The following is a 27,360-nucleotide window of genomic DNA, read 5'->3' on the forward strand; positions in this document are numbered from 1 at the left end:
GTCTGGCTGTAGCTGTCTGAGTCACTTTTGCTGCCGTCACCTTCTCCTGTTTCATTTTGCCACATCTTTGTTTCTTTTTGTCTGGGACACACACAGAAGCTTTTTTTTTTTTTTTTTTTTTTTTTTTTTTTTTTCTTTTTTCTCCCCGCTTCGACAGGTCACAGCAGGTCTTCTGCTGTACTGACTGTTAAAAAGCTTCACCCCTTTAAATGATTTCACAGAAGGTAGGCCATGCACCTCGCTCAGTCTTGACTTGTTTAATGAAGCCTTGTATTAGAGAACAGTTACATATTTAACCTCGTGGAGAGCACAACCACCTCCTCTCAGAAGTGTGACTTTAGCTGTAATAGAAGTGTAAAAATATCAGGCTGCTGACATCTTGTCTGTCTAGATGAGGGTTTTGTTTTGTAGACCTTTACATTCCAGAGTAATAGCCATAATTTCTCCCCTTATGCTTCCTTTCCTAATCCTAAATCAATGCTTCTACATAATAATTGCTAATATATGAACGTGTAGTTCCAACCTGCGAGGGATGGTGTTGGATGGCCAGCTGCACATGTATGCACCCAATGTTTCATCCCGCTGTATGATCCTGTAATCCGCATACAAACTATACTGTATGCATACGTGTATGCTGAACATGGGTGCTGTTTATATATAATGTACTGACCCTTTAGACAGCAGTGACTCACTGCCGCTCTGACTGGAAGCACAAGCCTGAAGAGAGAACACTCTTACCGCCTGAAACTGCTTGTTTTGGATGATTTAAGCAGCGAGAAGAGATGTAAATCTTTGCATCTTAGGGGAAATCTCAGCTTCTCTGAATGCTCAGAAATGTCACTGGCTCTCACTCAGGCTACGGCCGTGTGTTTTATACATGCCAGTATTAGATTTTCATACTGAAAAATGATAACGAGACAACACAGATGTCTCGCAGGATCTCCCTCAAGTCCAGAAATGTACATGAATTATTAATTTGGCTTCTGAGGGTTAGCTGATTATGCTTTGTCTCTAAATGGTTACAGGTTATATACTTCTGACTGAACAGATCCACATAATGAGCAGTATATAAGTGCATTAAAAAATTGAGTATCAGAGCGTGTCGATCAGGTTAAGAGGCTTATACTCCTGTGATTGTCACACAAAGCTGTATTTTATCATTAATAGCATTAAGAGTCGTTGGCACAGGTGCCAGAAGAAATTATCCGAGTTACACTGCCAGCCAACCTACAGGAGCGTTAAAGGAGTGTTGATACGTTGAGTTGAAGTCAATCACACAAGGGGTTCCTGCCTCCTGAAAATAACTTTAATAAATTGTTTTTGTAGACAAGAAAAAGACTTTTAACAGTATATAACGTCACACGTGCTCAATATTTGTCACCACAGGCTTCATTTAAAGGGTTAACATATCTGTTAAAATTACAGTTGGACTCTTTCACCCATAAACGCTGTAGAAACATGAAAAAATCTCTAGGACATGTCTGTCCTTGAGTGTGCTGGAAGCTCAGGTCACACCATGTTTACTGTAGCTGTGATCGCATACTGTAGTTTGACTTATTAAAAGGACTTTGGCACTACTCACTATTAAAAGCCAACATTGTCTAGTTTTAGGTAACCTGGCTCTCAGTGTAAATACTCGTATTACTGTATATTAAAACCCATAATAAAACCTACCTGAACTCGAGTGACTCTGTGATCCACTGCATGAGTGTCTGCTGCTATGAATCCAGATATAATTAAACTTTTGTTGCTGATTGTTTGTGTTACATTAGATGAAGTTTACAGCTAAACAATTTTAATACAATGTTACCGACGTGCTTAATATACTGTATTATACTGCACTGAATCTGGCTTGAAAGTATTTGATAATTTGTAAATATTTGGTTGACCATCTGTGCAACGCTGACTAACTTGCTACTTCAGTTTCATGTTCATAATTCATAATGACACGGCTTGTTGTGACAGCTACAATATTACTAGTTTTAAAGTCTAATTACACTGATCAGCCACTTTATTAGGTACTGCTAGCACAGGGTTGGGTCTCTTTTTACCTTCAGGACTGCTTATGCTTAATTCTTTGTGGCATAGATTCAACAAGGTGCAGGAAACATTTATCACAGATTTTGGTCTATCAACATATTGTCACACAGTTGCTGCACATCTATGATGGGAATCTCCCATTCCACCACATCCCAAAGGTGATCTGTTTGACTGAGATCTGGTGACTGTGAAGGCCATTTGAGTACAGTGAACTCATCGTCTTGTTCAAGAAACGTTTGAGATGATTTGAGCTTTGTGACATGATGTGTTAACCATAATCCTAACCCAGATCCATAGCTACAAGGGAGGATGGATCCACGCTTTTATGTTGTTAATGCCAAATTATGACCCCACTGTCTGAATGTCACAGCAGAAACCCGGATTGTGGGAATCATCAGACTACAATAGTTTTCCAGTCTAGCTTCTGTTGTCCAGTTCTGGTGATCCTGTGTGAATTGTAGCCTCAGTTTCTTGTTCTTAATGACAGGAGTGGCACTATGTTGCACATTCACAGACGCTCTTCTGCATACCTTGGTTGTAACAAGTGGTTATTTATAGTCTTATAGTCAGACTATTCTCTGTAAACTCCAGAAAGTCGTCAGATGTCTGACTCGCCAGCATCCCCTTTGCCCTTCAGTTGCTTCCAGTTTGCATAAATTGACTCCTCATAATCTCCAATACCTTCAAACTCAGCATCAGGAGAGTCTGGGGTCGACCGTGCAACCTCCTCTGGTCCTAGAAAGTCCTGGAAGAACCATCCAGATCGCAATTACATTACAAAGTGCTAAAACATGCAGCCACAAAACTTCTCCCTGAATGTTCAATAAACATCAAATTGATTATACTGGATTATATTGGATAATCAATGTTTTTAAGGGATTTCATTCAGCATTTCAGGCAATCTAAGCTCTTATGTGGCCAAAGAATGAGCTGTTTTTGTATGAAGCTCACCTCATCAGACAGACCGAAGTATGTTTCTGCAAATGCCAACATCTTTTTTTGCATTATTGTCTGGTTGTAGTGTTTGAAAGCTTCCTGTTAAGACAAAGATTGGTGGCATGATTATTATAGAGCGATATTCAACTTTATTCTGCAACAAACTTTTCCAATTTTCATCTTACCATCCTGGGGGTAAAGTGGTTGGACTGAAGCCCCCACTGTTGACTGTAGGCTTTATAATATAGCAGGTTCTGCTTCATGACTGGGTCCTCAGGCTCGAACAGGAAGTAGCTGTGCGCACAGGGCACGGCACTGCGTCCATCGTTCACTGTGCAGAGAATACACAGACCACAAACACTCAGAGATTCAACAGCAGAAAGTGTTGAGAAAGAATATTCAGAATTTGTGATGATGCTGAACTTACACTTATAATAGGCATACTGGAGGTAGTGGTAAACAGTGGGCACAAATTTCACTACAAAATAACCCCCAATATTCGGTGTCAGGTTTTCTTCGCACCTCAGTTTGCACCTTAATGTGTCAATGTAGGCATCTGTTGACAAGCAGAAAGAATTCAGATTACATGAAACTAGAAGTGTGCTGACAAACGGAAGAAACACTGGATCCAGAATCATTTCTGATTCTAAAATCACAGCTTTTACATTTAGATTTATTTTTAAAGAAGATTTTAGTGTCGTTTAGATGCTCATTAGTGAGTATATTGATAATCTGGACATTTTAAAATATGACACACCAACCTGCTATGACTGCATAGAAGTCTCTGTCTGGTAAAAGTTGAATGATCCCTTCACATTCGGCCTGACACAGGTCATATTCCTGGAAGTAGAGCCACAGAGCTTCCTCCAACTCTTGAACACCGCTGCTGTAGTCGCCCGAACCCACAAGTTTCACTCCTCTCAGAAATGACGTCTGGAAACAAAATTAGAAACCATTAGCTGGCAAATTGTAAATAATCCAAGTAAAGAGTTTGTTCACTCTATTACTTATAAAAGAAAGGCCCAATACAGCACCTTCTACATCTCAAGCAGTTCAGTCTCATTGAAGTATTTCATTGTTTTCTGATTTGTATGTGTTAGCCCCAATAACACATGAATGCATAAGTTTGGGAAGCTTTATACAAATTTTGCCTCCACTCGTCCTTGCAGATAACTTCAACTTGTGAGGTAGTTTCTTGCAGGATAGCGTGCCAAGATTTCATGTTTGGGTCAGGAGTCTGTGTGAGCCAACACAAAAGCTTTGGCTTGTATTTCTGGGGGGTTTTCCAAGTGGAGTTTGGATCTGCTTTGGGGCATTGAAACTGAAAACATAATGACTTTTCCATCAGGACAGTTTTTGGACTGACTCAATCAATGTAGTAAATACAGTCAGTGTTTAGTAGAACCCATTCTTTGCTTTATCTAAACAATTTCCAAACTGTTTTTGACTTAAGCAGATGTTGCTTTGCAGACTTCATACTCCTTTTTTTTTTTCTTTTTTTTTTTAAGAGATTGCAGGTGAGGCTTTTCCAGACTTTAAGAACAATGGCTGAGGGCTTCTCACCTCGTAGGGTCGTTCTTCGTGGTCAATGAGGTAGCCGCTCAGGTCATACTTGCTCTTGTATTCCTCCATCAACTGCTGCATTTGCTGGTCCTCAGGGTTCCTCTGGAGGAAGGTGTGGGCGCATGGTACCGCCCTCTGCAGGTCATTCAGCTGTGCACACAAATTACTTTGGATGTTGTGAAATAGCGCACAGAGGTCTGTGGGTTTTTTGTTTGTTTTGTTTTGTTTTTTCTATCGCACAAACTAAAAATCACCGCAAAAATCGCTGCAGGAGTTAGAATTATTTATTTTTGTCCGACATTTGAAAGTCAACAGAGTGGAATATTTGGAGGTATATTACACATGGCTCCGTTTAAAGTTTTCTGCTCTATTGCGCGTCCAAGTCCAAATCAACCTATTATTTTTCTTTAATTTGTCATTAGTCTACACGCAGAATGTATATATTGATCCAAACCAAACGGAAGTATTTAAAAAAAAAAAAAACATAGTAGTTTAACATATTGCAAATACCTTTAAATAAATGGGTGTGGTGAATTTATTGGAGGTTGTCTGACCTGTGAGTGAGCAAAGTGCAGGTATCTGTAGGGAGATCTTCTGCTGAAATCCTCCAGGATCTCTCGGCCGGGAGGAGGCAGCTGGAACGCGGGGAAAAGCGCCCTGCACTTCTTCTGACAGGTCGCCTTCATCATAACGTTCCAGTAGACGCGGAGATCCGGGTATCCAGCAAAAGACTCGTCGTCATGCTTGCTCGAGTTACAGTGGCTCGCGCAGTGTCTCACGCTGTCCTTCAGAAGCCGGTGCAAACGTAGGCTTAATTCCAAGTACTGGATCGATTCCGTCCAGTTTCCCGCTGCGTAATAATCCAGCGCCTTCCCGTACGCAGCGGTGAGGGGCATGAGGTCCTCTCCAGAAAAATTTCGAAAATTGTAGTTTTCATATTGTGCCTTTGTCATTAAAATAAAGGTCACACAAAGCAGTGTTACCAGCGAGTCTACTTTTGCGCATAATATCACCATGGTGAGGTCACATCGCAGTCCTCCGTCTTACCGTTTACTGTGTGGTGGTGGTGGTGGTCTGCTGAACCGCTTAGGGGTCTGTTGGAATTCATGGATTGGGCCTTTCAGCCGCGGCTGTCTCAAGTTTCTCAATGTAGGCCCACAGCTGTCCCTATAGTCGCCGCGATTCTTTATTTGGCACAATAACCGTGCGTAAAAGGGATGCCCTCGGCGCCTGCCATACCCAAAAGCGTTCTGCCAAAAAACAAAACAAAAAAACAATCCCTTCCAGCATTGGTTATGAAATGATTGTCAATACTGAAACTGTTGTGAATGACTTATTGGCCTATAATCTGTCTAACATGTCTTATACCGATATCAATTCGAGATCATTCCGATCTTTGAAACGATCTTTTTCAAGAGAGAGCTGGCCAAGAGGGCAGAAGAAATTGCAACAAATACAACATCACAGTTCTAGAAAATAATGTTTGCGAGCCGAAAATACTTAATTATAATGTAGGTACGGATGCGTCATAGATCCTGTTGACTACACAGAAACATCTGAAATCACTTCCATCGATTACTCTGTGTCGTACCAAGGTGACTTTTTCATAAGTCATTCATTTTAATTCCATTTAATGTTTTCAAATTTAAGTAATATCACGCAATAAGCAGTACATATAATCTATAGAGAGCTCGTTTTCATTTGTACAGATAAATAAAACTTCACTACACGTGACATCTTTTTTGTTTTCAAAACATAAGTGCTATAGTGTGGGTGTTTCTTTAAGATTTTTTTGACAACGTAAAGGAAGTGAGCACCAGATGAGTTGGACTGATCCAGAACTTCACGGCATTAATGAAAAGCTGAAACATTTGAGGCTCTCGGGCTACTTTACGGCTCAAAGAGGCGATTCGGTATGCCCACAGCTGTGTGCAGCGGTGCTGAGGAGTCAAGGCACACTAGAAGAACAGGCGCCGTTAATTTCAAAATAAAAAGCAAACGTTACATTTTTAGGTATCCAGACGCACTGACAGACTTCAAAGTGGTTATATGCTGAAAAGATGACATTTTGTGCATTAGAGATAATGTTTAAGCAAAGGCCAGAATGAGGAGATTTAGAACAATTTTCAAAGCCTGTGTTTGGTTAAATTATAAACCAATGTGAGGAAAACATTCAGTGGGAAGCGATTGGAGTGATTTGTATTTCAAAAAGCACGTGATGACCGGGGACTTGTGTACTGTTATGTTTATCATTACTGTTTTTTACTTTGTGGTTTCCCCAGTAAAACGCAGTTACCGCTATTATAAGGCTATATCTTATTTTGAAGGAGTTCATGTTTTTTTTCTTTCTTTTCTTTTCTTATTGTGGTAAGTCTGACGGAGGGGCTTGCCTCTCCCAGCTCCCACATTCCTTCCACCATGGTAAGAAAAAAAGTTTGTACAGCGAGCTGGAGGTTGTCCACGTTTACAGCATTCAGACACCGCTGCCCAGCTCCACATCTGCAGCCCGGCCCCTCTGCGCTGTGAAGAGCGCACTCCAACGCAGGGCTTAAACTGATTTATGTTTTATGTTTTTAATTTTAATTTTTTGGCGTTTTTATTTGAAATCCATTTTAAGTTATTCTGCAAACAATGTTTTCCTTTTGCATTGCCTTTTTTCTTCTCATCTCCGGCTCTTTCGTGGAGTGCAACCCCAGTCCTGTGCTTGGAGATGTAGTCGTGGACAGATACTTCATCCCCAAAGACTGCGCCAGAGAAGTGAAAAGCGGAGATTACGTCCGCTATCACTATAACGCAACATTTATCGATGGAAAAACTTTTGATTCGAGGTGAGTCGGTCCACGTTACGCTATAATTTACGTTTTTACTTCATTGTCGGCTGCAGAGGCCCTAAAAAAATCCCCAAAATGCAAAGGCTGGCTGTAGCAGCAAAATGACATTTAGAAATGTCAAAAATACCGAGATAATGATTTACAAGTTCAAGCAAGTTTGCAGATTCCGTTAATCAGGCTCTACATGCACATTCCGCAGAGGCAGCCCTCTCTTGACCCACTTGTGACGTTCCTTTGTTTCCTTCACAGCCATCAGAAAGGAGCAGCTAAAGTCGGCCTGATCGGGGAGGGTCGGCTCATTGCGGGGATGGACAAAGGTCTGCAGGGCATGTGTGTGAATGAGCGCAGGAAAATCACCGTCCCGCCACAGCTGGCCTATGGAAGCACCGGGGCAGGTGAGTGCAGAGGTCATGTGTGAACATTATTAGGCACTAATTTGCAAAGGACGTTTTTATCAATAGATTATTGATACCCATTGTAGACTTGTACAGCGCAAAAATGCCCCAACTCAACTCAATGCAACCCACAGCAGACGGGGGTAGACACATACAATAATTTGGACTGCAATATGGCTGTGGGATGATTAAAGAGTTTGCAGCTGTGAATCTAGAGAAAACAATGTACTGCATAGATGATAATGATTTGGGCTTGTTTAGTTAGATCTTTTTAAAATGTTTTTATAGCACACAAGAGAGTTTCCACTCTAACCAACAGCTCATATCCAGGATTTCAACTTGGCTCCGTAGCAGCTACTTTGTGGCTCTTCTGTTTTAGAGTGTGCATAAATAGCCTATAGTTTTCCTGGCTACCCTAGGTGGGCTGTTTGCATTTCAGATGTCATGCGTATGTGATTCAAATCTACAAACAAACTTGTGTAATCACGTTTTCACAAACTGACAGTTGTCCAGCATAGAAATGCTTTCTGGTTTCTGTAGACAGGCCTGTTGCTTCTTTAGCAGGCTTACTAACTTTCCCCCCTTAAAGACACTATTTGGCAACCCATTGTACCATTATATCGTTTCTGTGTTTATTTGTTTTGTTTTTTTAAGGGTGGTTGCATAGGCAGAGACCACTCTCACTAACATTTTGAACTAGGGCCAGGAGAGGGTTATTCCTAGTAGGCTTTCAAGGGGTAAAGAGTTAAGGTGGCTTCACTGTTCTGTGGTGGTTCGGCTGCAAAGGCCCTAAAAAATAATAAAATAAAATAAAAAATGCAAAGGCTTGCTGTAGCAGCAAAATGACATTTAGAAAAGTCAAAAATAACAGTTTGAGGGTCATACAACACTTGATAATAATAATATCATCATTAAGTGTTGAAATGCAAACTTAATGGCACTCAAAATGTATCTAAACAAGAGTTATTCTTCTGTATTTGTAGTCGTTAACGTGCCGGAAACTAAATTACCAACATCCCATTTCAACTGTAATGTATCACTTACGGAAATGCATGTAAAATCAATGCTTGTGTGGATTTTGGAGCACAGTGTGAAAGCCTTAGTGACCATAAGTTATTTGTTTGTTTTGCTTCCACCCATATCTGTCGGCAGCTTCCACCTAACTGTCATCCAACCTTATTTTCAGGTGACGTTGTTCCTCCAGATGCCACCCTCGTGTTTGACATCCACCTGCTGGATCTGTGGAACACGGCCGACCTGGTTGTAACCACAACCATCACCACTCCGAAAGACTGCAAGCGCTCCGTGATGCGTACTGACTTTGTGCGTTACCATTTCAACGGCACTCTGCTCGTCGGCACAGTCTTTGACTCCAGGTGAATTCTGACTTTGGTGACTGTTTTCTGAAGAAGATAAGATGTTTATTGACTCTTTCTTCAAACCAGCATGAGTTGAATGGGACCAATATTTTTAGGCAATTTTATCCCTAAGTCTAAGTCATCAAATCTTTAATCCAAATCACAGCTCTAATTTGTCTGTACTGTGTCATCCAGGTATGTTGTCTGTGTGAAGTTGTGTGTTTGACTTTGCGCTTGTATGAGCCCCACGCAGCTACACCAGGAAACAGACACACAACTCCCTAGTAGGTGAGGGTTGGATGATCAAGGGCATGGATGAGGGCCTGCTGGGCATGTGTGTGGGAGAGATCAGAAAAATCGTCATCCCGCCGTTCAAAGCCTACGGAGAAAAGGGATCAGGTGAGGAACTCCGAATTTCATAAAGAGATTGAAATGTTGATTCAAGAAGGGACCGATTGTGGCTGATCAATGTATTTGTGAAGGGAAATCATTTTTACAAACAGAATAAGTCAAATAATTGAGACGGTAACATTAAAGCCGAGGTAGGCAACGTGATTTTGATGCTTAAGGATGCTGCAAAATACTCTGTGAAACCAGAAGTTAAACATTTTTTGTGGTGTATCACAAACCTTTTTCTTCTTTGCAGTTTTGAATAAATCAAAGATGAATAAAAATGAAACTCTTCTTTATATCCAACCACTTGCATGTTGCAACTAGTAGATGTGACATCCAAAATTCTCCACTTTTCTGTCTGCCAGGTAACGAGATTCCCCCTCAGGCGACTCTGGTGTTCGACGTCCTGCTGGTGGACATCCACAACCCGAAGGATAACATCACTGTTGAGAACCAGGTGGTGCCGGAGTCATGCACTCGCAGGTCCGTGGTCGGAGATTACATTCGGTACCACTATAACGGCACCTTCCTGAATGGAGTCACCTTTGATACCAGGTCAGCTCATGCTCTGCTGATTTGGCTGCAGCTTAATTTTCATTTTATATGTGAAATAATACTGCTGTCGCATCACTGCCAATACAGCTTAAGGTTTAAACATAAACTTGCATTTTTGGCCTTTTTATTGTCCCCAGCTACCAGAGGAACAGCACTTACAACACCTACATTGGGATGGGGTACGTAATAATGGGGATGGATCAGGGCCTACTGGGACTCTGCATTGGGGAGAAGAGGAAGATCACTATTCCTCCACATCTGGCTTATGGAGAGAACGGAGCAGGTGAGTCAGTGTAAAGTTTCCAAGCGTCAGGGAAGTTCTCTCCTCCAGAAAATAAAACCAACTCAAACGGACAGAAATCTTATTATGCCTTAAGGGTGTCAATGCAGTGCATAATAAAAATGTAAAATGGCAGTGTTAAGCTACTACATAATACCTAATAAATCCTATCCTGGCTTATATATAGATTATAGTACGACACAAAAACTAGACACCAATAACAAATCACATCATTGGCTCGTGGACGGTCATAGTTGATGTGCGTTTTTCATTAAATGAAACTAAATAAATAAATAAAACCTCTCTATGGTCTCACCAGGTGACGTGATCCCTCCTTCTGCTGTGCTCGTCTTTGACATCCACGTCATCGACTTCCACAACCCCAACGACACGGTGGCTGTCCAGGTCATCCACAGACCCGAAGTGTGTAACGAGACCACAGAAGTGAACGACCTCGTCCGCTACCACTACAACTGCTCCCTCATGGACGGCACGCTGCTCTTTTCCTCGTGGGTCACACAAATACGCACATCCTCATCTCTTTTAACAGCGATTCAAATTTTAGATCAGCATAAGTCATCATCTTTTTGTTTTGTCTCCTAACTGGCCTCGTCCTCAGACACAACTACGGCAGCCTTCAGGACGTCGTCCTGGGCTCAGACAAAGTGATCGACGGGCTGGATCAGGGCCTGCAGGGCATGTGTGTGGGAGAGAGGAGGGTGATAACGGTGCCACCTCACCTTGGCCACGGGGAAAGGGGAGGTGAGATTTCTGCTGTATGACCGATGCTTGTTTATGGCCATGGCACCAGTAAAAGTTGACAGTTGTGTTTTTAACTTTCTGCCAGCTGCTGGTGTGCCGAGCAGCGCCGTGTTGGTCTTTGACATAGAGCTGCTGAGCTTTGAGAAGGGCGTGCCGCCTGGTTACCTGTTTGTGTGGCTGGAGGACACTCCTACAGACCTGTTTGAAGCCTTGGACATAAACAAGAATGCAGAGGTGCCACAGGAGGAGGTACGTAGACAACTGTCATTTCACATAGTAGGATTTTAAAAAAGGCAGTGAGGAAAAGCAACATCAGTAGTCCAAGTAACCGTTGGATTTTTTTTAAATATGTCTGCTGACATCATGTCTGAGTTCCTCCTTTATGATCACATTATTATTTAACATTAGTTTAATTCATGCTTGTCAACTCTGTTCTGTTTTTTTTTAGTCTGCAGGCTCACTGAACACGATATGATTTATGAAGTATTTACTGAATTTTCTTTACGCAAGCTACAGTGTTGTGAAAAAGTATTCGACCCCCTTATTGATTTCTTAGTCTTTTGCATAGTTCTCACACTAACATGTTTGAGATCTATCAAACAAATTTTAGCATTAGACAAAGACGCTGCAAGTAAATAGAAAATGCCGTTTTTAAAAGTTGAACTTATTCATTAAGGGGGAAAATGTCCACATCTACCTGATCCTAGTGAAAAAGCAATTTCCTAAACCTAATAACTGGTTTTTCTGCCCCCGACTGCACGGACTGGCACACCTCTGTATATGGCAAGATGTAAGCAAGCCAGTTTAGCCTGCACTTACTAGGCTGTATAAGCCTGCATTTGTTTCCCACACTATACAATTAGCTACTGTTAATGTTTTATGTATCAAAATACTGATTCTTGTACTCAATTTCACTGTTCTTCAGGTTACCTTTATTTGGCAATAGCTTTATTGCGATGTCTGATGTGTTTGGTTTCTTTTTTGTACCTGTTCATTTGAAGGACCAAATTTATTTTATTTTTTTTCTTGTGAAATCGTGATTTTTCTTAACGATAAGCGACGACACACAAAAATTCAAGAGGAAAAAGTAGCATATCTCACTGAAATGTACCCAACTTACTTTACTGCCATCTGGAGGTGAGACTAAGAACAACACAGATTTTTTTTTAAAATTGTAATTTTAAATAATTATTATTCATGTTCGATATTGTTTTCACATAGTGAAACAAGGGTTTTTCTTTGGCGTTAGAACAGGCGAGTGAACGGTGATCACTGACTAATTTGTGACTGATGGTTCTCGATCTCTGTAACTTTAGTTTGCGGAGTTCATCAAGCTGCAGGTGGCAGAGGGCAAAGGTCGCATAAAGCCCGGGCTGACCATGGAGCAGGTCGTCACCGACATGTTCCAAAACCAGGACCGAAATAAAGACGGCGTGATCACAGCCAACGAGCTGAAACTTAAAGTGGATGAGGACAAAGAGCGGGAACAGGCAAGGCACGAGGAGTTGTGATGAGGACAAAAGTGTTTGGTTCTCTCTCAGGGATAAACCTCCAACACAGTACAAACAAAACGCAACAACCAACAAACAGGCAACAAGAGACTTTTTTCCCCACACGGAGTCATGGTTTAGTGGTTTCAAGTTTTGAAATGACAAAGTGCAGAAGATCTTTTTCACTATCATTTTTTGTGTGTGTTACAAATGTCTGTTTGATTGCTGTAAACAAACAAGCACCTTTATTTGTCCCTGAACACCACAATCATTAAAATGTTTGTAGAAAAACCATTTCCTTTTTTCTTACAATCTGTTGTTTCTTTCCTCACTGTGATCTCGCATCTCTGCTTTCTGCACCAGATAATAGATGAAACCTTAATGGGAATCTTTGAAACAGACAAGAAAACAGTAAAAACGTTGTTTGAAAAGCACCAGCATACGTGTTAAGACTAAAATGCACCGATTTAGTTTCAATTTCTTGCAAACTATTGTTAACAATTTAAAAATATATATTAATAAAGGAGTTATTAGACACCTCTAATAGAAAGAAATGCTACAGCAGGACTGATTCACAACATAAAACTGCATTTGTTGTTATTATTAGACTTACAGGGTCTTATTATTGCTTTATGATAGTTAATAAGCATAGAAAATCAAGAGGAAATCCTTTTTGTCTTTGGATTTAAGAAAAAGAATATACAGTACATTTAAATATAAACGCTTGCTAGTCCATGTACATCTTCTTATCTTTGAGCACGATATGTTTGAGAAAGCTCAACAAGCTTACTGCATTTAACATACAGCAACAGCCCGCTGTGAAGTACTGCCATAGCATAGCAGGATTAATGTGTCTGTGTCCACTATCACAGACCCAAAACGTTTAAAACACAGAGGTAAAAGGCTGTTCGCTGCACTGTCATAGCGGCATGCTATAAAGAAACTCATGTGCACAGTATGTTTAGACTTGAACTTCAAGTACTCACAGCGTACACAAAGGTAACACGCAGTACACATAAAACACAGCTTTTTCCTAAAAAAACAAATAAATCACAGGGTAATTATTAGGAATGAAAAACAGGCTGCCTGGACTTATTTTGTAACTTTAGATGTAAAATTTAAAAAAAAAAATTCTTATCTTTCAGGAATCATTTGAATTTTCTATATTCCAGTTTTCTGTATCCCAACATGACTGAGGAATTGCGGTAATGTGAAGTGCTGTCTGTGTTCAGACCAAATATCCCAGTGTAATCTGTCTTCTCGTCTTTCTGGCACAGTCTGAATTTTGTCTCTAGCACAAATGGTTACAAAGTTAGTCATTTAAAGAACACTTGTAAAATGGGCTGGCAGGCTAATGGTTCAGACTGATTTTTCTTTTTGTTGTTGTTTTTACCCACAGGGCAGCCTGCAAATAAAAACAGGATGTGCTGATAAAGCGGATCGTTTGGATCCTGTGGGTTATGGAGTTAGCACCTCAGTGGATTGGGATCTTGGGTGTTTGTAGGCTTGGTTCTTGAGTGGAGTGTTTAGTGGAGTGCATAGTCCTGCTCTGAGAATGCGGAGTCCTGTGTTATCAACTTCACCTGTCTGTGGTTTTAATGTTCTGGCAGCTCGGTGAGTTATGCTGAGGTAACACGTGGCCAGTTAGATGCAACACTAGAAAACAGTTTGAATCGGAGCCCAGCCCGTGCCTGTGAAACCAGAACGGTACGTTTTTAAACATCTGCACCGCGTTACAGTGAACACGGGTCCAGAGAGTGATTTGATGTTCAAATATTCAGTCGTGAGGTCAGTGAGGCTGTGAGATTGTCCAGCATGCGACAGGGTGAATGCAGTAAATGAGGTAATCCGTGCATTTTTCACATTAAGTCCGGATCCTTTTGTGCGTCTTACTTGTTGTCTCTCGACGAGGTAATGTACCTGAGGATGGCGTTTGGAACGTCCATCGTCTCGTCCTTCACCAGGACGATGTCGAAAGAGTTGATGTAAGACTCCTTCCTCTCCTCCACCTGAAACACCAAACAGACAAGTGAGCTTTTAAAACTGATCCGTGTCGAAGTAACAAATCCCAGGACAGCACTACACCGGTCTGACCTGGTCGTTGAGGAAGCCAACGGTGAGGACGTTCTGGGGCTCAGAGACCCCGTCGGCCATGGTCAGATCTCCCAGTGAGTCTCCTAGCAGCAGCACGTTGGGTCGACCCTGCAGCTCTCTGAGGCCGGCTGCATGTGACAGAGCGCCTTCTCGCTTGTTAAAGGTGTGAATCAGTTGACCTTTAAAGGCTTGCAGCACCCCCTTTAATAGCAAGAAATGCTGCGTTACAATAAGGTAAGTAAGCTATCACACATCTATTCAAAAGACCAATACACCAAAGATGCATGACAGCTCATGACAACAGTTACAGAGGAAGGCTGGGAAATGAATAACTTGACCAGCCAGATAGACGACCACCTTGCAAGTGTGAATTTGGACTTTTATAAAGGTATGAAATGTGCTAAAAATGCAAAACAAGAGAATTATTGTAAATTATTGTACAACTGTAGTTTGTTTAATTGCACAGCACTGGCTGGATCCAACTTCAGCAAGCATTTAGCAAAAAGCAGAGCGAAACTTGAACATGCTGGTCACATACAGATAACCATTCATATATTCATACCTCCTCGTATTCAAAACACCCTATGAGCTAACATGAAACAACAGCACTCTGACAGAACACGTCAACTATAATAAATCAATACAATAAATAGATTTACTCCCCATTTCTGGACTGAATGTACTGACTACACGTAACAGTTGAGAAATATGACACGTTTTTCAGTAAAAAGTAAGAAACACAGTAGAAAGGATCCTTTCTAAAAAGCTGTAACAGTTTCTTTCTTTGTAAGGAAAATTTGTACAAAAAACAAAACAAAAACTGAAAATTCCTTTCAAAAAACTACGTGGCAGGTGGTTCAACTAACCAGGTGTGTATTGTCACACCTCTCAAACGTATCCAACTGCAAACTTACTTACCAGTAATTCCTCGTGCGATGCTGGTTCGTCTAAACTGACTGGTTTGGCTAGAAGCTTAAAGCTTTTAAACCTGGCAAAATGATTTTTTTTTTTTAAGCTTGTGATCCAAGCTTTTACATCCATTGTACTGAACCAGTCAATCAAACTACATGCAGTTCAGTGCAGTTCAAGGTGTTTCACAGACGACTGACAGACTGATGAAGAGACTTTACAAGATGTGACAGAAGTCAGCTAATGTGCAAAAATAAGCAATTATAAGAGCATAGATTTAAGAAAATATTAATAATAAATCTTATATTTCCTGCATGCCTATTAATGCATGATGATTAATGTTTATTAGAGAAGTTAAAAGGAAAACAATGTGCGTGAAAAGCTTTTGTTAAATATAAAGACAAGTTTGTTCTTCTCAGTTAGCCGCGAATCATGTTTTGTGTTTAAAAAAAAAAAAAAACATGGACTTGTGCACTAATATGTATGTAATATATTAGTAATTATATGACGTAAAATTACAAATGTATACAGTCATGTCCATCACATGACACGTGTATGAGGCTGAGTGTGGTTAAACTCACAGTGTGGTCAAAGTCCATGTAGTTGGAGATGATGTGGACATTTGGATGGAAGACGTGGTTCTGTCGAATCACCTCCTCCAAGACATCGCCGACCCCGGCGGAGAGGATCAGCAGAGGGACCTGGTGCTCAGCCAGATGGTCAAAAAATACTTTGTACCCTTCCCTTAAGACAGAAACACACCAAACATGACTAAATTAGACCATGAAACATGAAGAAACACCACAGAGGTTGAATAGAAATGTTTCATATAATCTTTACAGTGTTAAACATTGCTTTTGAAAGTATCTGAAACCCAAACACAGCTGATGTTACTGGTTCCCACCTCATTTTTTAATAAGTATTTTCGCCTCTAAATGAATGTTTTCATTGCAGAGGAGCTGTAATGTATTAGCTTTGTTGTGACAGTGTAATAAATTGATTTGTATAGACATCACCTGCCTCGAAGAATATTTTAAATGACAAAAAGCTTCATAACTGTAAACAGAGCTGTAACTGTAAACACATTCTTCTCTGTATAAATCAGTTCTGTGTAATTTGAGCTGTGCGTACCTGAGCATGGCGCTGGATTCCTTCACAGCCCGGGCCAGCATGTCTTTTCTGATCTTCTGCTGAATCAGCAGCTCGTGGACTTTTGTCCACCTTTAGAGAGCAGAATAAATACAAGATATCAACCATTTAACAACATACATCAGTGTGTATATAAATTACAATTCACTGTATATTATTCAGTATGCTCTGAAGAGGCACTGGAATCAAATGAGTTAATATCTGACACATTTATTTCTTACCACTCAACCATGAGAGGAAGTTTCTCCTCAGCACTCCGGCTAGCATCGATCTCTATGGGATAATAAGTGTTTAACAGCTCCCTCATCTACAGCAGAACAACAACAGAACACTCATTAATATTATATCCAATCCACATGGCAACAAACATAGTTAAAGTTAACACATTAACCCATGTGTTTGTAAAGCTCTTACCTTTTTAGTGCAGTCTTCATTAATCAGCAGCCTGTTATCCAAGATGTCTAAAAAGAAGACACAAACAAAAACCACACAGGTAAAACTTGCTTTATCCATCCAGTAATTTGTATATACATACTGGAATACATCATGGGAACACTTTCAGTGTCTTTGTGCTCACTGTGAGTGGTGGGAACTCTCTTGCTGTTGTGAGCGAATCTGGTCAGTGTCATGTCAAAGTCTGAGATTACCTGTGAAAACAGCAGACACATAAATGCACAGTTACAGTAGCTCCATGTGCTTTTAGGGAATCACTGTAATTCTACCTCTGTACACCATCATACAGGATTTTAAAATCAAACAATTAAGATGTGATTGAAGTGCAGACCTTCAGCTTTTAGGTATTGCATTAAGTGTTTAGGATTTACAGCTTAGACATAATTCCCCATTTTCAGAGGATCAGTAGTACTTGGACAATTGGCAGGTAAGCAGCTTCATGGCCAGGTGAGACCTGTTCCCTCATTATTAAAGGATCTCGAGTTGATTCCAAGTGTTGAACCAAAATAAACCTATGAGTGGGATCGCAAAAACTTTAGAAGTCTACAATCTGGTACGTTCACTTTTTAAGAAAAACTTCATAACATCTCACTAAGTCAAGAACACCTACAGCATAGTGCAAAAGTCTATGATTTTAGCAGTGAAGGCTTTTCGATCCTGTAAGACTCTTGTAGTGAGTTTGCAATCTTCACATAAGAAATCAAAACTCTTCAAAGGAGCATTTACAAACGAGTGTTTGTGTGTATGACCTGCACTGAGCGCACTTACCTGCAGGTTTCCTGCACCTGCTCGCTGCATGCAGTGGATCGTTTCCTCCACTCTGCTGCGTTCCCTCATCAGCACCGAGCACTTGGCCAGCTCCGGGATCTGAACAGAAAAGATTCTGGACTTACAATTTACACTCACTATAAATTAAGCTTCTTTTATTTTGCAATGCGAACCCATTTCTACACTGAGGCATTACTCTTTAGTTCAGTGAAAAGCCAACACCCACACACAGGAGGTTATTTATGATAAAAAACAAACAAACAAAAGAAAACTATTTACTTTGCTCCGTATAATTTCAGCCATCACATGGTAATTTTCAGAGGAGCTTCCTCACCTCAGTTTTCGTCAGCTGGTGCCAAATTGCCAGAACAGTCCGCACTGGCGTATAGATCCAGGGAACGTGATATATCTGCAAGCAGAGCCATAAGAGGTTACTTTTACCTAAAACACCTAGTGAGTTACTTTGTTTATGGTTTTGGATAAGATACAGTGTTTAATTTCTGGAGAAGTCAATCAGTTTATAGTGTACCCAGCATAGTGGTAAGACTACACGTCTTTGGAGTGGGAGTTGCAAGTTTGATTCCTGCCTGGGGATGTCTGCATCCAGTAAGACACCACAGACATGAGTGAGAGAGATAAATATGAAAGATATTGAAGAGGTAAAACACACATGCTATGGCAAGGGGGAGCCAGGATGACAGATATCATCACCCACTGATGAGAGAAAACTCTACAATTTTCAAAAGGTTTTTTTTAGGCCCAACTTCATAGATAGTATATAAGATACAACAACTTCAAGCCAATAGGATCGCTTCACTCCACCAGGATATACGAAGTGTTGTTCGGAGAGGTGTAGTAGTGTGATAACGAAGAGTTACAAGTATCTGGGGATCCCACAGACGAAAGCTGCAACCACTAAGTACCTGCAGAGGGTCATCAGGTATGCTGCTAGGATAATAAGCTGGCCAAAGGAGGAGAGTAGAAGCCAGTGAAATCATGACCCAGAAGGTCCTGACCATCCATGCATGGTATCACCCCAAGTTGAGCACAGTGGACGGTGTATATATCTCAGACAATTAAGAGTAATGAAACAGGTCATTTGTTCCATGGGAGTAGCCCTGCAAGGTTAAGTTGTTTTGACCACATGGTACCCCTTTCGATATTTTATACTTGATGTGAATTAAGCATGCCCTCAGATTTAAACAAACAAACAAACAAACAAACAAACAAACATGCTGAAAGTCAGTCCAAGGCAAAGTGTTTGATATGTGAAGCGAAACTTTCACAGCAGTTTAAACTTTGGACCATACTACCTTTAGACAAAACCGAGATGATGGAGGAGGAAATGTGAGGTGGAAACACCCCTTTGTTCTTAGTCATGCTTCCCACCATCATAGCGCTATTTACTAAACATTGTATTGGAAAGTTGTCATTCGGGCATATTCATAACAAGCGAACAGTGGCTGCAAGCTGATTTAACCGAGCAGCCCTCAGTTTTAGTAGTCGATAAAACTCCTGTTTTCCTTTCAAGCAGCTCATACACCTTATGTACCTATTTTCTTTCAAAATAAAAGCATAAATTGGGCCTAAATATTGGTTTCCAAACTGCACTTCAGTCTGTGGTTACAGCTCATAACCAGCCTGCTGACAATGCCGTACAAATATGAGCTGCATCTGAATGAATAGACTTCTTTTATGCTGCCAGCAAAAACATGTTATCATAACACAACCGGTTAAACTTTAACAGCCGATTCAGCGACTATCGACGCGATTACGTAACCGCTGACAGTTACAACTTACCATCTTCTCACGGAGAGCTCAGGCGTCAGCGACGTTTTATCGACTATTCAGAGGGACCGTTAAGAGCACATTGTGTTAAAAACGTCTGAATATCTATGTGAAAATATTTCGAAATCAAATTATATGCAGTTTACACTCCGCTGCTGCTTTCAATTGTTTACATTTCTGCTTGTCACAGACATAGAGCTCCCCCGCGTCTACGCCACACTATCCATGGTTCCGACATGCATTTGTTCCTACTTGATGGTGAGGATATACTGAGGGAGCTGTCACAGTACTAGAATTTCACTAGACGAATATCGAGGCCAAGTTATTAATGGTAGAGATACTGTGACGATAGAAGAAAAAAATCTTTATATTTTGCTAGGAAAAAGGGGAAACATATTAGCGATTTGTTTATTGAACCATCTGCTGTCTTAGTCAAGCTTTTCTGTAATTTCTTTAAGCAGACATCTGCTGTTTGCCAAGTTATCTGCTATGTGCAGACACATAATTTTTCATCCACTGACTTAGGAACGTTTTTCATAGACCACAGATTCATAGATCATAAATACCATTCCTCTGGAAATGGTCAGGTTCGAGAGCTGGATGGAAAAAGAGTTAAAAAAAAAATAAAAAATAAAAAAATCAGCCAGCGGCCAGAGAAAATTTCTTCTGAAAGACCTGAGAAGCAAAATATAAAGAAATGAGGGGTGCCTCAAGACTTTTGCTTTACATTTTAAAAAGGTGAAAAATTCTACAATCAAAGTACTTTGATCGCAGGGACTGGATATTAAGAGTTCCTGAAGTGTAAATATAGTTCACTTATAAGAAAAAAAAGACTTGAAAGTACTTGACAAGTATTTGAGCACTCTTCCATATTTAGAACATTTGGAGATCTTCAGAATAAAAGTGTGCTGTTTTTAGACATTTTACACAAGAGTGCACGACAGCTAAATGTGTCACATGTCACACAGGGCGATCGTGGCTCAAGAGTTGGCAGTTCGTCTTGTAATCGGAAGGTTGCCGGTTCGAGCCCCAGCTTGGACAGTCTCGGTCGTTGTGTCCTTGGGCCATAACCTACCGCCTACTGGTGATGGCCAGAGGGGCCGGTGGTGCGATATGGCAGCCTCGCTTCTGTCAGTCTGCCCCAGGGCAGCTGTGGCTACAACTGTAGCTTGCCTCCACCAGTGTGTGAGAATGAATGAATAATGGAATTGTGCAGCACTTTGAGGTTCTCGAAAAGCGCTATATAAATGCAATCCATTATTATTACATTTGATCTAAAATTGACCAAACTGGTACAAAAATCTGAACACAGCTTCAAACATACTAAATGAGTTTCTCTTTATTCACTACACCCAGCATGGTATGTTTGAGGGGGTCACTAAACTCAAAAGAATGCTCTTCAGAAGTAAAGCTAACATTCAAGGTCCTTTAATGCAGTAAGAACAATAAATCAATGGTGTCACTAAGGAACAGGTCTTATTTTTATTGGCACAGTGGGGAAATGATAACCATTCACAAAAATAACACATCGTCTTGCTGGTTTAGTGTATTAAGCACATTTAAAAATCTTTCCACAGTGCAATGTTCATATGTGCTTTCATTCACCGAGACAAAAACACTAAACAGATTCTGCCAGAAGCGTAAATGCAGAGCAAACACCAAACAAGTCCATTAAAACCCACAAACCAAACATTTTCACAAAGTTACTGCTGTCAGTGGCTGGATCTGTTAGCGGTTGTCCTTGCGATGTGAAATGGGAAAGCGTCGTATTTAAACACAAAATCAGATACTTGGATTATCATTGTGGTATTTAGTCCATCTTTCCAGAAATCGTATATATGAAATAGAGTTTTGTTTTTTTGACCAGCTTAAAATAAATCACACACATATCCAAAGTCAAGCTGTCGCACAGCGTGTGCTTTTTGTCAACATTCAGTCCTTGCTACGAAATTGTGATTGTCTGTTTAGGCACAGAGTATACGATCATCACTATTCCAATGCATACTGTGCAAAAAAAACCCTCAATGACAACAACGGAAAGGAAAGCAAACAGTTAAAGCAGCTGATACTTCTTTTCTAAGTTAGCTATTGAATTAGTTTTTGTAATTCATGATTTCCTTCTAACATACATCACAATAAATAGACATCGTTTACTTTGCCAAGTATGCTTCCTGACACAAAGTTTTCTCATGACAGTTTTGTTGTTTTTGTTTTGCACACACAGGAAACACTGACATCCTTTATCTAAGATGCTAACAAAGGCCGCGGTTTAAAAAGCTGAGCTGTGATTTGTTTCGCAAACAAAACCAACAGCAGTCTTATTTGCTGGCACGATAGAAAGTAAGGCATGAGGCCAAAAATGATTAGACTCATTGCTTCCTTCACTGCAAACCCGCTTCAGGAAAAAATGGCGCAAACATTTCACCTCAATTAAGGTAAAATAAAATAAAATAACTGAAACAAAGTCTTGAGATGACAGCAAGGCATTTATCAGCAGATGAAGTGCTAATGACTTAAAGCAGAATATCTGATTCTTAACATTCAATCTGAGACTGCATTTGCCTCCGCAGGCTGAGGGTGCGCCGATGGAGCTGCTGCATCTGCTGCATGCGGTCTCGCTGGCGAGCCAGGTTGTGGGGGACGGGGTAACGCTGGGAGCCATAGAGGTACTGGTACGGGATGCGAACGTGGCAGGCCGCCGCACGGCAGCGTGGCTGGGGCAAGGGCGGCAGCAGCATCCAGCGCTTCCTCTTGGCGCAGTAGCGGTAGGCCTCCTTGCGGTACTGCTTTTCTACGTGGTTGCTGTTCCTCCACCCGCCAATGATGAAGATGTCTTCACCCAGGTAGCAAATGGCAGCGCCCTCCAGGCTGAGGACCTCTGACGGGAGGCTGTCGAGGATGTCCTCTGAGATGTTTCTGCTTATTTTCTGCTGGGCGGCCTCATGTGTTACTGTGTAGTTCTTGGGGCAACAGGAAGCTGTGTGATAGAAGTTGCTGGATGCAACAGCCATTTGAAAACTACAATAGGTATCAATAAGCGGTAACGAGTCCACTTCCTGCCACTTGCGGCTTTCTGTATCGTAGCAGGTGGTCACCGTGCTCAGCCCATCATCGCTGTCTATATCTACGGGGGTCCTGGCCATTACGTACACATAGCGATCCTCCACGCTCACTGTTTTTACATCTCGCAGGATCTTTGGCGCTGGCTCCAGATTGAGCCACATGTCCTGCTCAGGTTCATAAATGGAGACATCCTTGAAACCTGGACTGAAGTTGCCATGGCCGCCGATGATGTAGAGTGTGTCTTTGATGCACGTGAGGCCAAACGAATGCTTGCGTGTGGTCAGGCTGCTGACCGACTCCCAGCAGTTAAGGTTAGGATTGTAGCGCTCCACCATCTTGGCGAAGCTGGGCTCCATTGAGCCCGCCACATAAAGGTGATTCTCAGTGACAGCAATAGCATGTCCATCGAGGTGGTTGTGGATGTGTGGCAAACTGACCCAGCGATCCTCAGCAACAAAGTAGCCCACACATTCGCTCAAATAATCTCCTCCTTCCGAAACACCACCCACTACCATGATCACATCCATGTTCTGACCATATCGAGGCTGGATCGCCGCCTCGTAGGAGTCACCGAGATCTGAATCAGCCTTCTTGGGGCTCTCATAACGAACAGCGTGGACTTCGAGCGCACTGGACACCAGCTCCAGACAAGCCGCGCTGTTTGCCACTAAGGGCTCCTTCCTCACGACACGCGTCAGGTAAGTAGGAGCGATCTGTGGCAGCCTTAAAAGTTTGAACAGGTCCTCAAAATGCTTCTCTCGCTCCTCTGGGTTGTGGTGGACCCATTTCACGATTGCCTCAAACAACTCCTGCTCAGACTCCACGGTGATTTCTGCATCACACAGCCAGTCTCGCACCAAGTGAAAGGGCAGTGTGAAGAATTCCTCGTTGTGAATGACTTTGTGAAAGTTTCTCCTGATCGTCTCGGCGGCTCTCTGAGCGAGCTGGTTCAGCGTGTACATGTGTGCAAGGCTGTGCACGGCTACGCAGTTGGACATGCTCAACTTCCTCATCAGGAACTCTCCGCAGAAGGTCTTCAGCTGCCCCAGCAGAAACCTGACAGAGTGAGATATCAAAGTTACAGCATACGAAAAATGTTATATTTCCTTGCCACATTAACTTATTATTAATCTCTGGCTCTCTTCCACAATGTGTCTTTTATCCCGTCTTCCTCCCACCACCTCCCAACCGGTCGTGGCAGATAGCTGCCCGTTCCCGTTCTTCCTGCTATTAAAGGGAATTTTTCTTTCCCACTGTCACCAAGTGCTTACTTAAAGAGGATCCTTTGATTGTTGTGGTTTTCTCTGTATTATTTTAGGCTCTTTACTTTACAATACAAAGTGCCTCGAGGCGATTGTTGTTATGATTTGGTATATAAATAAAAGTGAATTGAATTTCATTGAATTCATTAAAAAATACTGACTCTCTATGTAAAGTATTTTATGACGGTATAAAAATTTGCACAGGCAATAAAATCTGCGGGCTGAAGGAGAACAACTCTTGAGTGTCAGGATGGCTGAGCGGTCTAAGGCGCTGCGTTCAGGTCGCAGTCTCCTCTGGAGGTGTGGGTTCAAATCCCACTCCTGACAAGCAAGTGTAACAACCAAAGATAATAGTTTAAGTCCTGACTTGTGATGGAAGCACTTTGAGTAGAAAGGTGTGGTCTAATTACTCAGCACTATTGGATCAAACCACACCTGCAACTTTAAACTCAAGCTTCATGCCTGTGGAGTTCTGTGAATGTATCTTAAATTATTTTTTGTTAGACAGCAATATGACAACCTGCTCAAACAGCCTCGCTGAGACAGACTCCCAGGATAAAATCAATACCACGATACACTGTTCTATTCAGCTGTCCAGTAAGCTATAACACAGTGCCAAGGAGCCACCATAAACCACATCAGGACCTTGAAACTGAAGCAGATAACAAAATTAAGCCAATAGTTCTTTTACAATGATGATTTTTGTAATCTGAAGGTTAAAAATGTTATTGTTTTTTTACATTTTTTGTGGATATAATAGCTCTAATGAAGAGTAAATAATAATAGCAAAGATGTAACCACGCAAGCTGCCACACCCTTACAGGTCCATCGACATAGGAGTTGTCAACCATGCAACTTCTAAACACCTAACCCTGATAATAACAGTAATAATATGTCCACCACACCCGAAGGCCAAAAAACAGTGCAAGAGATGCTTGTGTGGACCACATCTACTATAAAGAGATAAGCTGGTTTCTTGCTTTTCCTCTTAATGAAACAGAATTTAATTTGGCATCTATTACTGAGCAAAATGCCAAAACTCACATCCAGCTTCACGAGAATGATTGTTACTAATTTGCTTGACCCTCTATTATAACAAACTGCTGTATATATCCGCTTATTGGTTGTACAAAACAAATTTAAATATATCAGTTTGATCCTTGTTTTGTTTTTTGTTTTATTTTTTAGGGAAAATTTCAAATCAATCCATCCATCCATGAATCTATTTTCTTCCGCTTTTCTAATTCAGGGTCGCAGTTTGTGGAGCCTATTAGATACTCCTCTGTTGATGAGAACTGGGTCGTTGTTTGCCCCCTCACTGGACGTCAGTTTTTAATATGACCCTGCTAACTAATTCTTGTAATGACAGCATACAAAGTCACGCCACCTGGTGTGACTTACATACTTCCGCATATAAGCAAAGTGAAATCCACAATCTGATTCACCTGCGGAATAATTTAAAAATAAATGAATAAATCACCTGTCTGCAAGTTCCAACACTTCATGCACATTGGCAGTGGTCACCCTGACTTCTCCCGTGTACATGAACTGTACGACACTTTCCACAGTGTCTGTGTCGGGTCTCGTGCCCGAGCTCCACTCCTTTAGCTCCACTCGCCCGGATCGGGACTCTGAAAACTGTCCCGACAGCAGCAGCATGAAGTACTGCGACGCCGCGGATAAAACCGAGCGGTGCGCGGATACCGTCTGGACCCCGGGCACGGCTCCCGAGCTGAACACCAGAGTCACGTCGCAGAACAGCCCGGCTTTCCTCTGCTCGTTCTGCCGCCGGGAGAGCTCCGAGCAGTAGGCCGAACAGGTGAACTCCTCGGCCTCCTCAGGTTCGCCGTCACCTGTTAGCGCTCCTTGCACCGCCCCGCCGCTGGTGCTGTTGCTGCGGCCACGCTCCTCCGTATCCTCCGCTGCTGCTGCCATACCGCACGGGGTGATACTCAGAGGCAAATGACAGCTCCGAACTATCTTCGGGAATAACTCACAGGTGTACCCAACACATGTAAACAAGCATTCGGAGACTGACATGCATGCGCTGCGTTCAGAGGCTTGGTGAGAAAACAGGAGCGCTCACTTCCGTCTTCAGGAATATTCCAAAGGTGCGGTGATTTTTAGCTGGCTGTCAGGGAGAGGTCCTCAGATTCAAGCTAACACATCCACATCTCTGACGCAAACAGTGCAATGTGTGACGTATTTAATTGATGTGGCGTTATAACGTATTGAAGGGTCTTTATTTATTTTTATTTTTTCAAGAGAAGTTTACCTTTGTTTAAGGCTGTTGCGCGCATGCGTGTTGCCCGTTATCCGTCTGCCGGTGATGTGCACTTTGGCATCTTGTGATGAGGTAACATCAGGTTCATAACTGTATAACGCTTTAAACTGGTAATAAGAATTCATGCCTGAGTTAGGCTATGCATGGATGATAAAATAATAAAACTGTGTTTCAGCTTGAGTAACAACAAAACCAGGTTTTTATAGTTAACGAGATGGTGGAAAAAACATTTTGGTTAACTAAAACTAGTCTTTGGGGCTGGGGATAACGGAATCGTTTCAGCGAACCTGGAAAAAATAAAGTCAAATAAAAATACAGAGGAAATTTCCTCAGTTTAAGTATCTGTTTCTAAATTGTAGCACAACCTGCCTGATGGAAGTGTTTGAGATTTTGCAAAATCTTGCCTCTGACATATGCTCTCCATACACTAATAATTAAAAGGTCTAAAACTAACACTGAAACAAATAAAACTAAACATTTTCAAACAACGAAAACTAATCTAAAATACGAAAATACACTCTGGAAACTAACTGACGCTAAACTGAAATTAAATCTAAAGAGTCCAAATGAAAAAAACAAACAAACAAACAAACCTACAGTCACTGCAGAAAAAACAAGTGTCTGTGCACCCAAAAGTAAAATTGTGTCTTTTTTTCCATTTAGTTGACCCAAGTCAGACAAACATATCTAATTAAACAAAGTGAATTCTGTATGTGCCCCTCCCTTAAAAATAAAAGCCCACACAGTCTGCTTACTGAGAAAGTGTTATCGCCTCAAGGAAAAACTAACTGGTGCAAATTATTCCTGGGTCTTAGAAACAAATTATTTGAAAAAGGATGGAAATTCAGGGTTATTTCCATCACTTTCCCTCGGAGAGATCATAACATGCAGCAGTGACAGAAGTGAAAAAGAATCCAAGGGTAACAGCAAAAACACACCTTTGCATTGACAATGACAAAAATGAGAGGAACACAAATCATTAATCAA

The 27,360-nt window shown here is 41.4% G+C and overlaps 4 protein-coding genes and 1 non-coding gene across 9 annotated transcripts; 2 read left to right on the top strand and 3 right to left on the bottom strand.

Annotated features, from left to right (window-relative positions):
- Positions 1-242: 242 nt before the first annotated feature.
- Positions 243-5,881, bottom strand: LOC120738039 (cartilage-associated protein-like). The gene is made up of 7 exons (XM_040039060.1): positions 5,094-5,881; positions 4,540-4,689; positions 3,738-3,909; positions 3,404-3,532; positions 3,162-3,307; positions 2,992-3,075; positions 243-2,785 (listed from the first exon to the last, which is right to left on the bottom strand). The coding sequence occupies exons 1-7, from the start codon at positions 5,553-5,555 to the stop codon at positions 2,639-2,641; spliced, it is 1,290 nt and encodes a 429-aa protein (XP_039894994.1). The 5' UTR covers positions 5,556-5,881; the 3' UTR covers positions 243-2,638.
- Positions 5,882-7,170: 1,289 nt separating this feature from the next.
- Positions 7,171-12,894, top strand: fkbp10b (FKBP prolyl isomerase 10b). Its single transcript, XM_040039056.1, has 10 exons — positions 7,171-7,367; positions 7,620-7,765; positions 8,952-9,141; positions 9,377-9,522; positions 9,882-10,071; positions 10,209-10,354; positions 10,671-10,860; positions 10,971-11,113; positions 11,199-11,362; positions 12,430-12,894. Exons 1-10 carry the CDS (start codon positions 7,171-7,173, stop codon positions 12,622-12,624), a joined length of 1,707 nt encoding a protein of 568 aa, XP_039894990.1. The 3' UTR covers positions 12,625-12,894.
- LOC120738040 (7-methylguanosine phosphate-specific 5'-nucleotidase-like) lies at positions 12,715-20,300 on the bottom strand. Of its 5 annotated transcripts, none has more exons than XM_040039065.1 (12): positions 19,777-20,296; positions 18,311-18,385; positions 17,977-18,075; positions 17,333-17,402; positions 17,170-17,216; positions 16,977-17,062; positions 16,738-16,827; positions 16,188-16,350; positions 14,698-14,898; positions 14,497-14,612; positions 13,590-13,636; positions 12,715-12,992 (listed from the first exon to the last, which is right to left on the bottom strand). In XM_040039065.1, the coding sequence occupies exons 1-12, from the start codon at positions 19,777-19,779 to the stop codon at positions 12,982-12,984; spliced, it is 1,008 nt and encodes a 335-aa protein (XP_039894999.1). In that variant the 5' UTR covers positions 19,780-20,296; the 3' UTR covers positions 12,715-12,981. The 5 variants fall into 5 exon arrangements, with proteins under 5 accessions (XP_039894999.1, XP_039895000.1, XP_039894996.1 ...); XM_040039066.1 differs by having other exon boundaries at positions 14,524-14,612; positions 19,777-20,294; XM_040039062.1 differs by having other exon boundaries at positions 12,715-13,636; positions 19,777-20,300.
- A 785-nt stretch (positions 20,301-21,085) lies between these two features.
- On the bottom strand, positions 21,086-26,848 carry klhl11 (kelch-like family member 11). Its single transcript, XM_040038778.1, has 2 exons — positions 25,570-26,848; positions 21,086-23,883 (listed from the first exon to the last, which is right to left on the bottom strand). Exons 1-2 carry the CDS (start codon positions 26,127-26,129, stop codon positions 22,299-22,301), a joined length of 2,145 nt encoding a protein of 714 aa, XP_039894712.1. The 5' UTR covers positions 26,130-26,848; the 3' UTR covers positions 21,086-22,298.
- trnal-cag lies at positions 24,334-24,416 on the top strand. The gene has a single exon. It is a non-coding gene; the product is annotated as a tRNA-Leu (tRNA).
- Positions 26,849-27,360: the final 512 nt, after the last annotated feature.

Source organism: Simochromis diagramma, unplaced genomic scaffold (assembly GCF_900408965.1).
Source record: "Simochromis diagramma unplaced genomic scaffold, fSimDia1.1 OVJJ01000402.1, whole genome shotgun sequence".
Taxonomy (NCBI): domain Eukaryota; kingdom Metazoa; phylum Chordata; class Actinopteri; order Cichliformes; family Cichlidae; genus Simochromis; species Simochromis diagramma.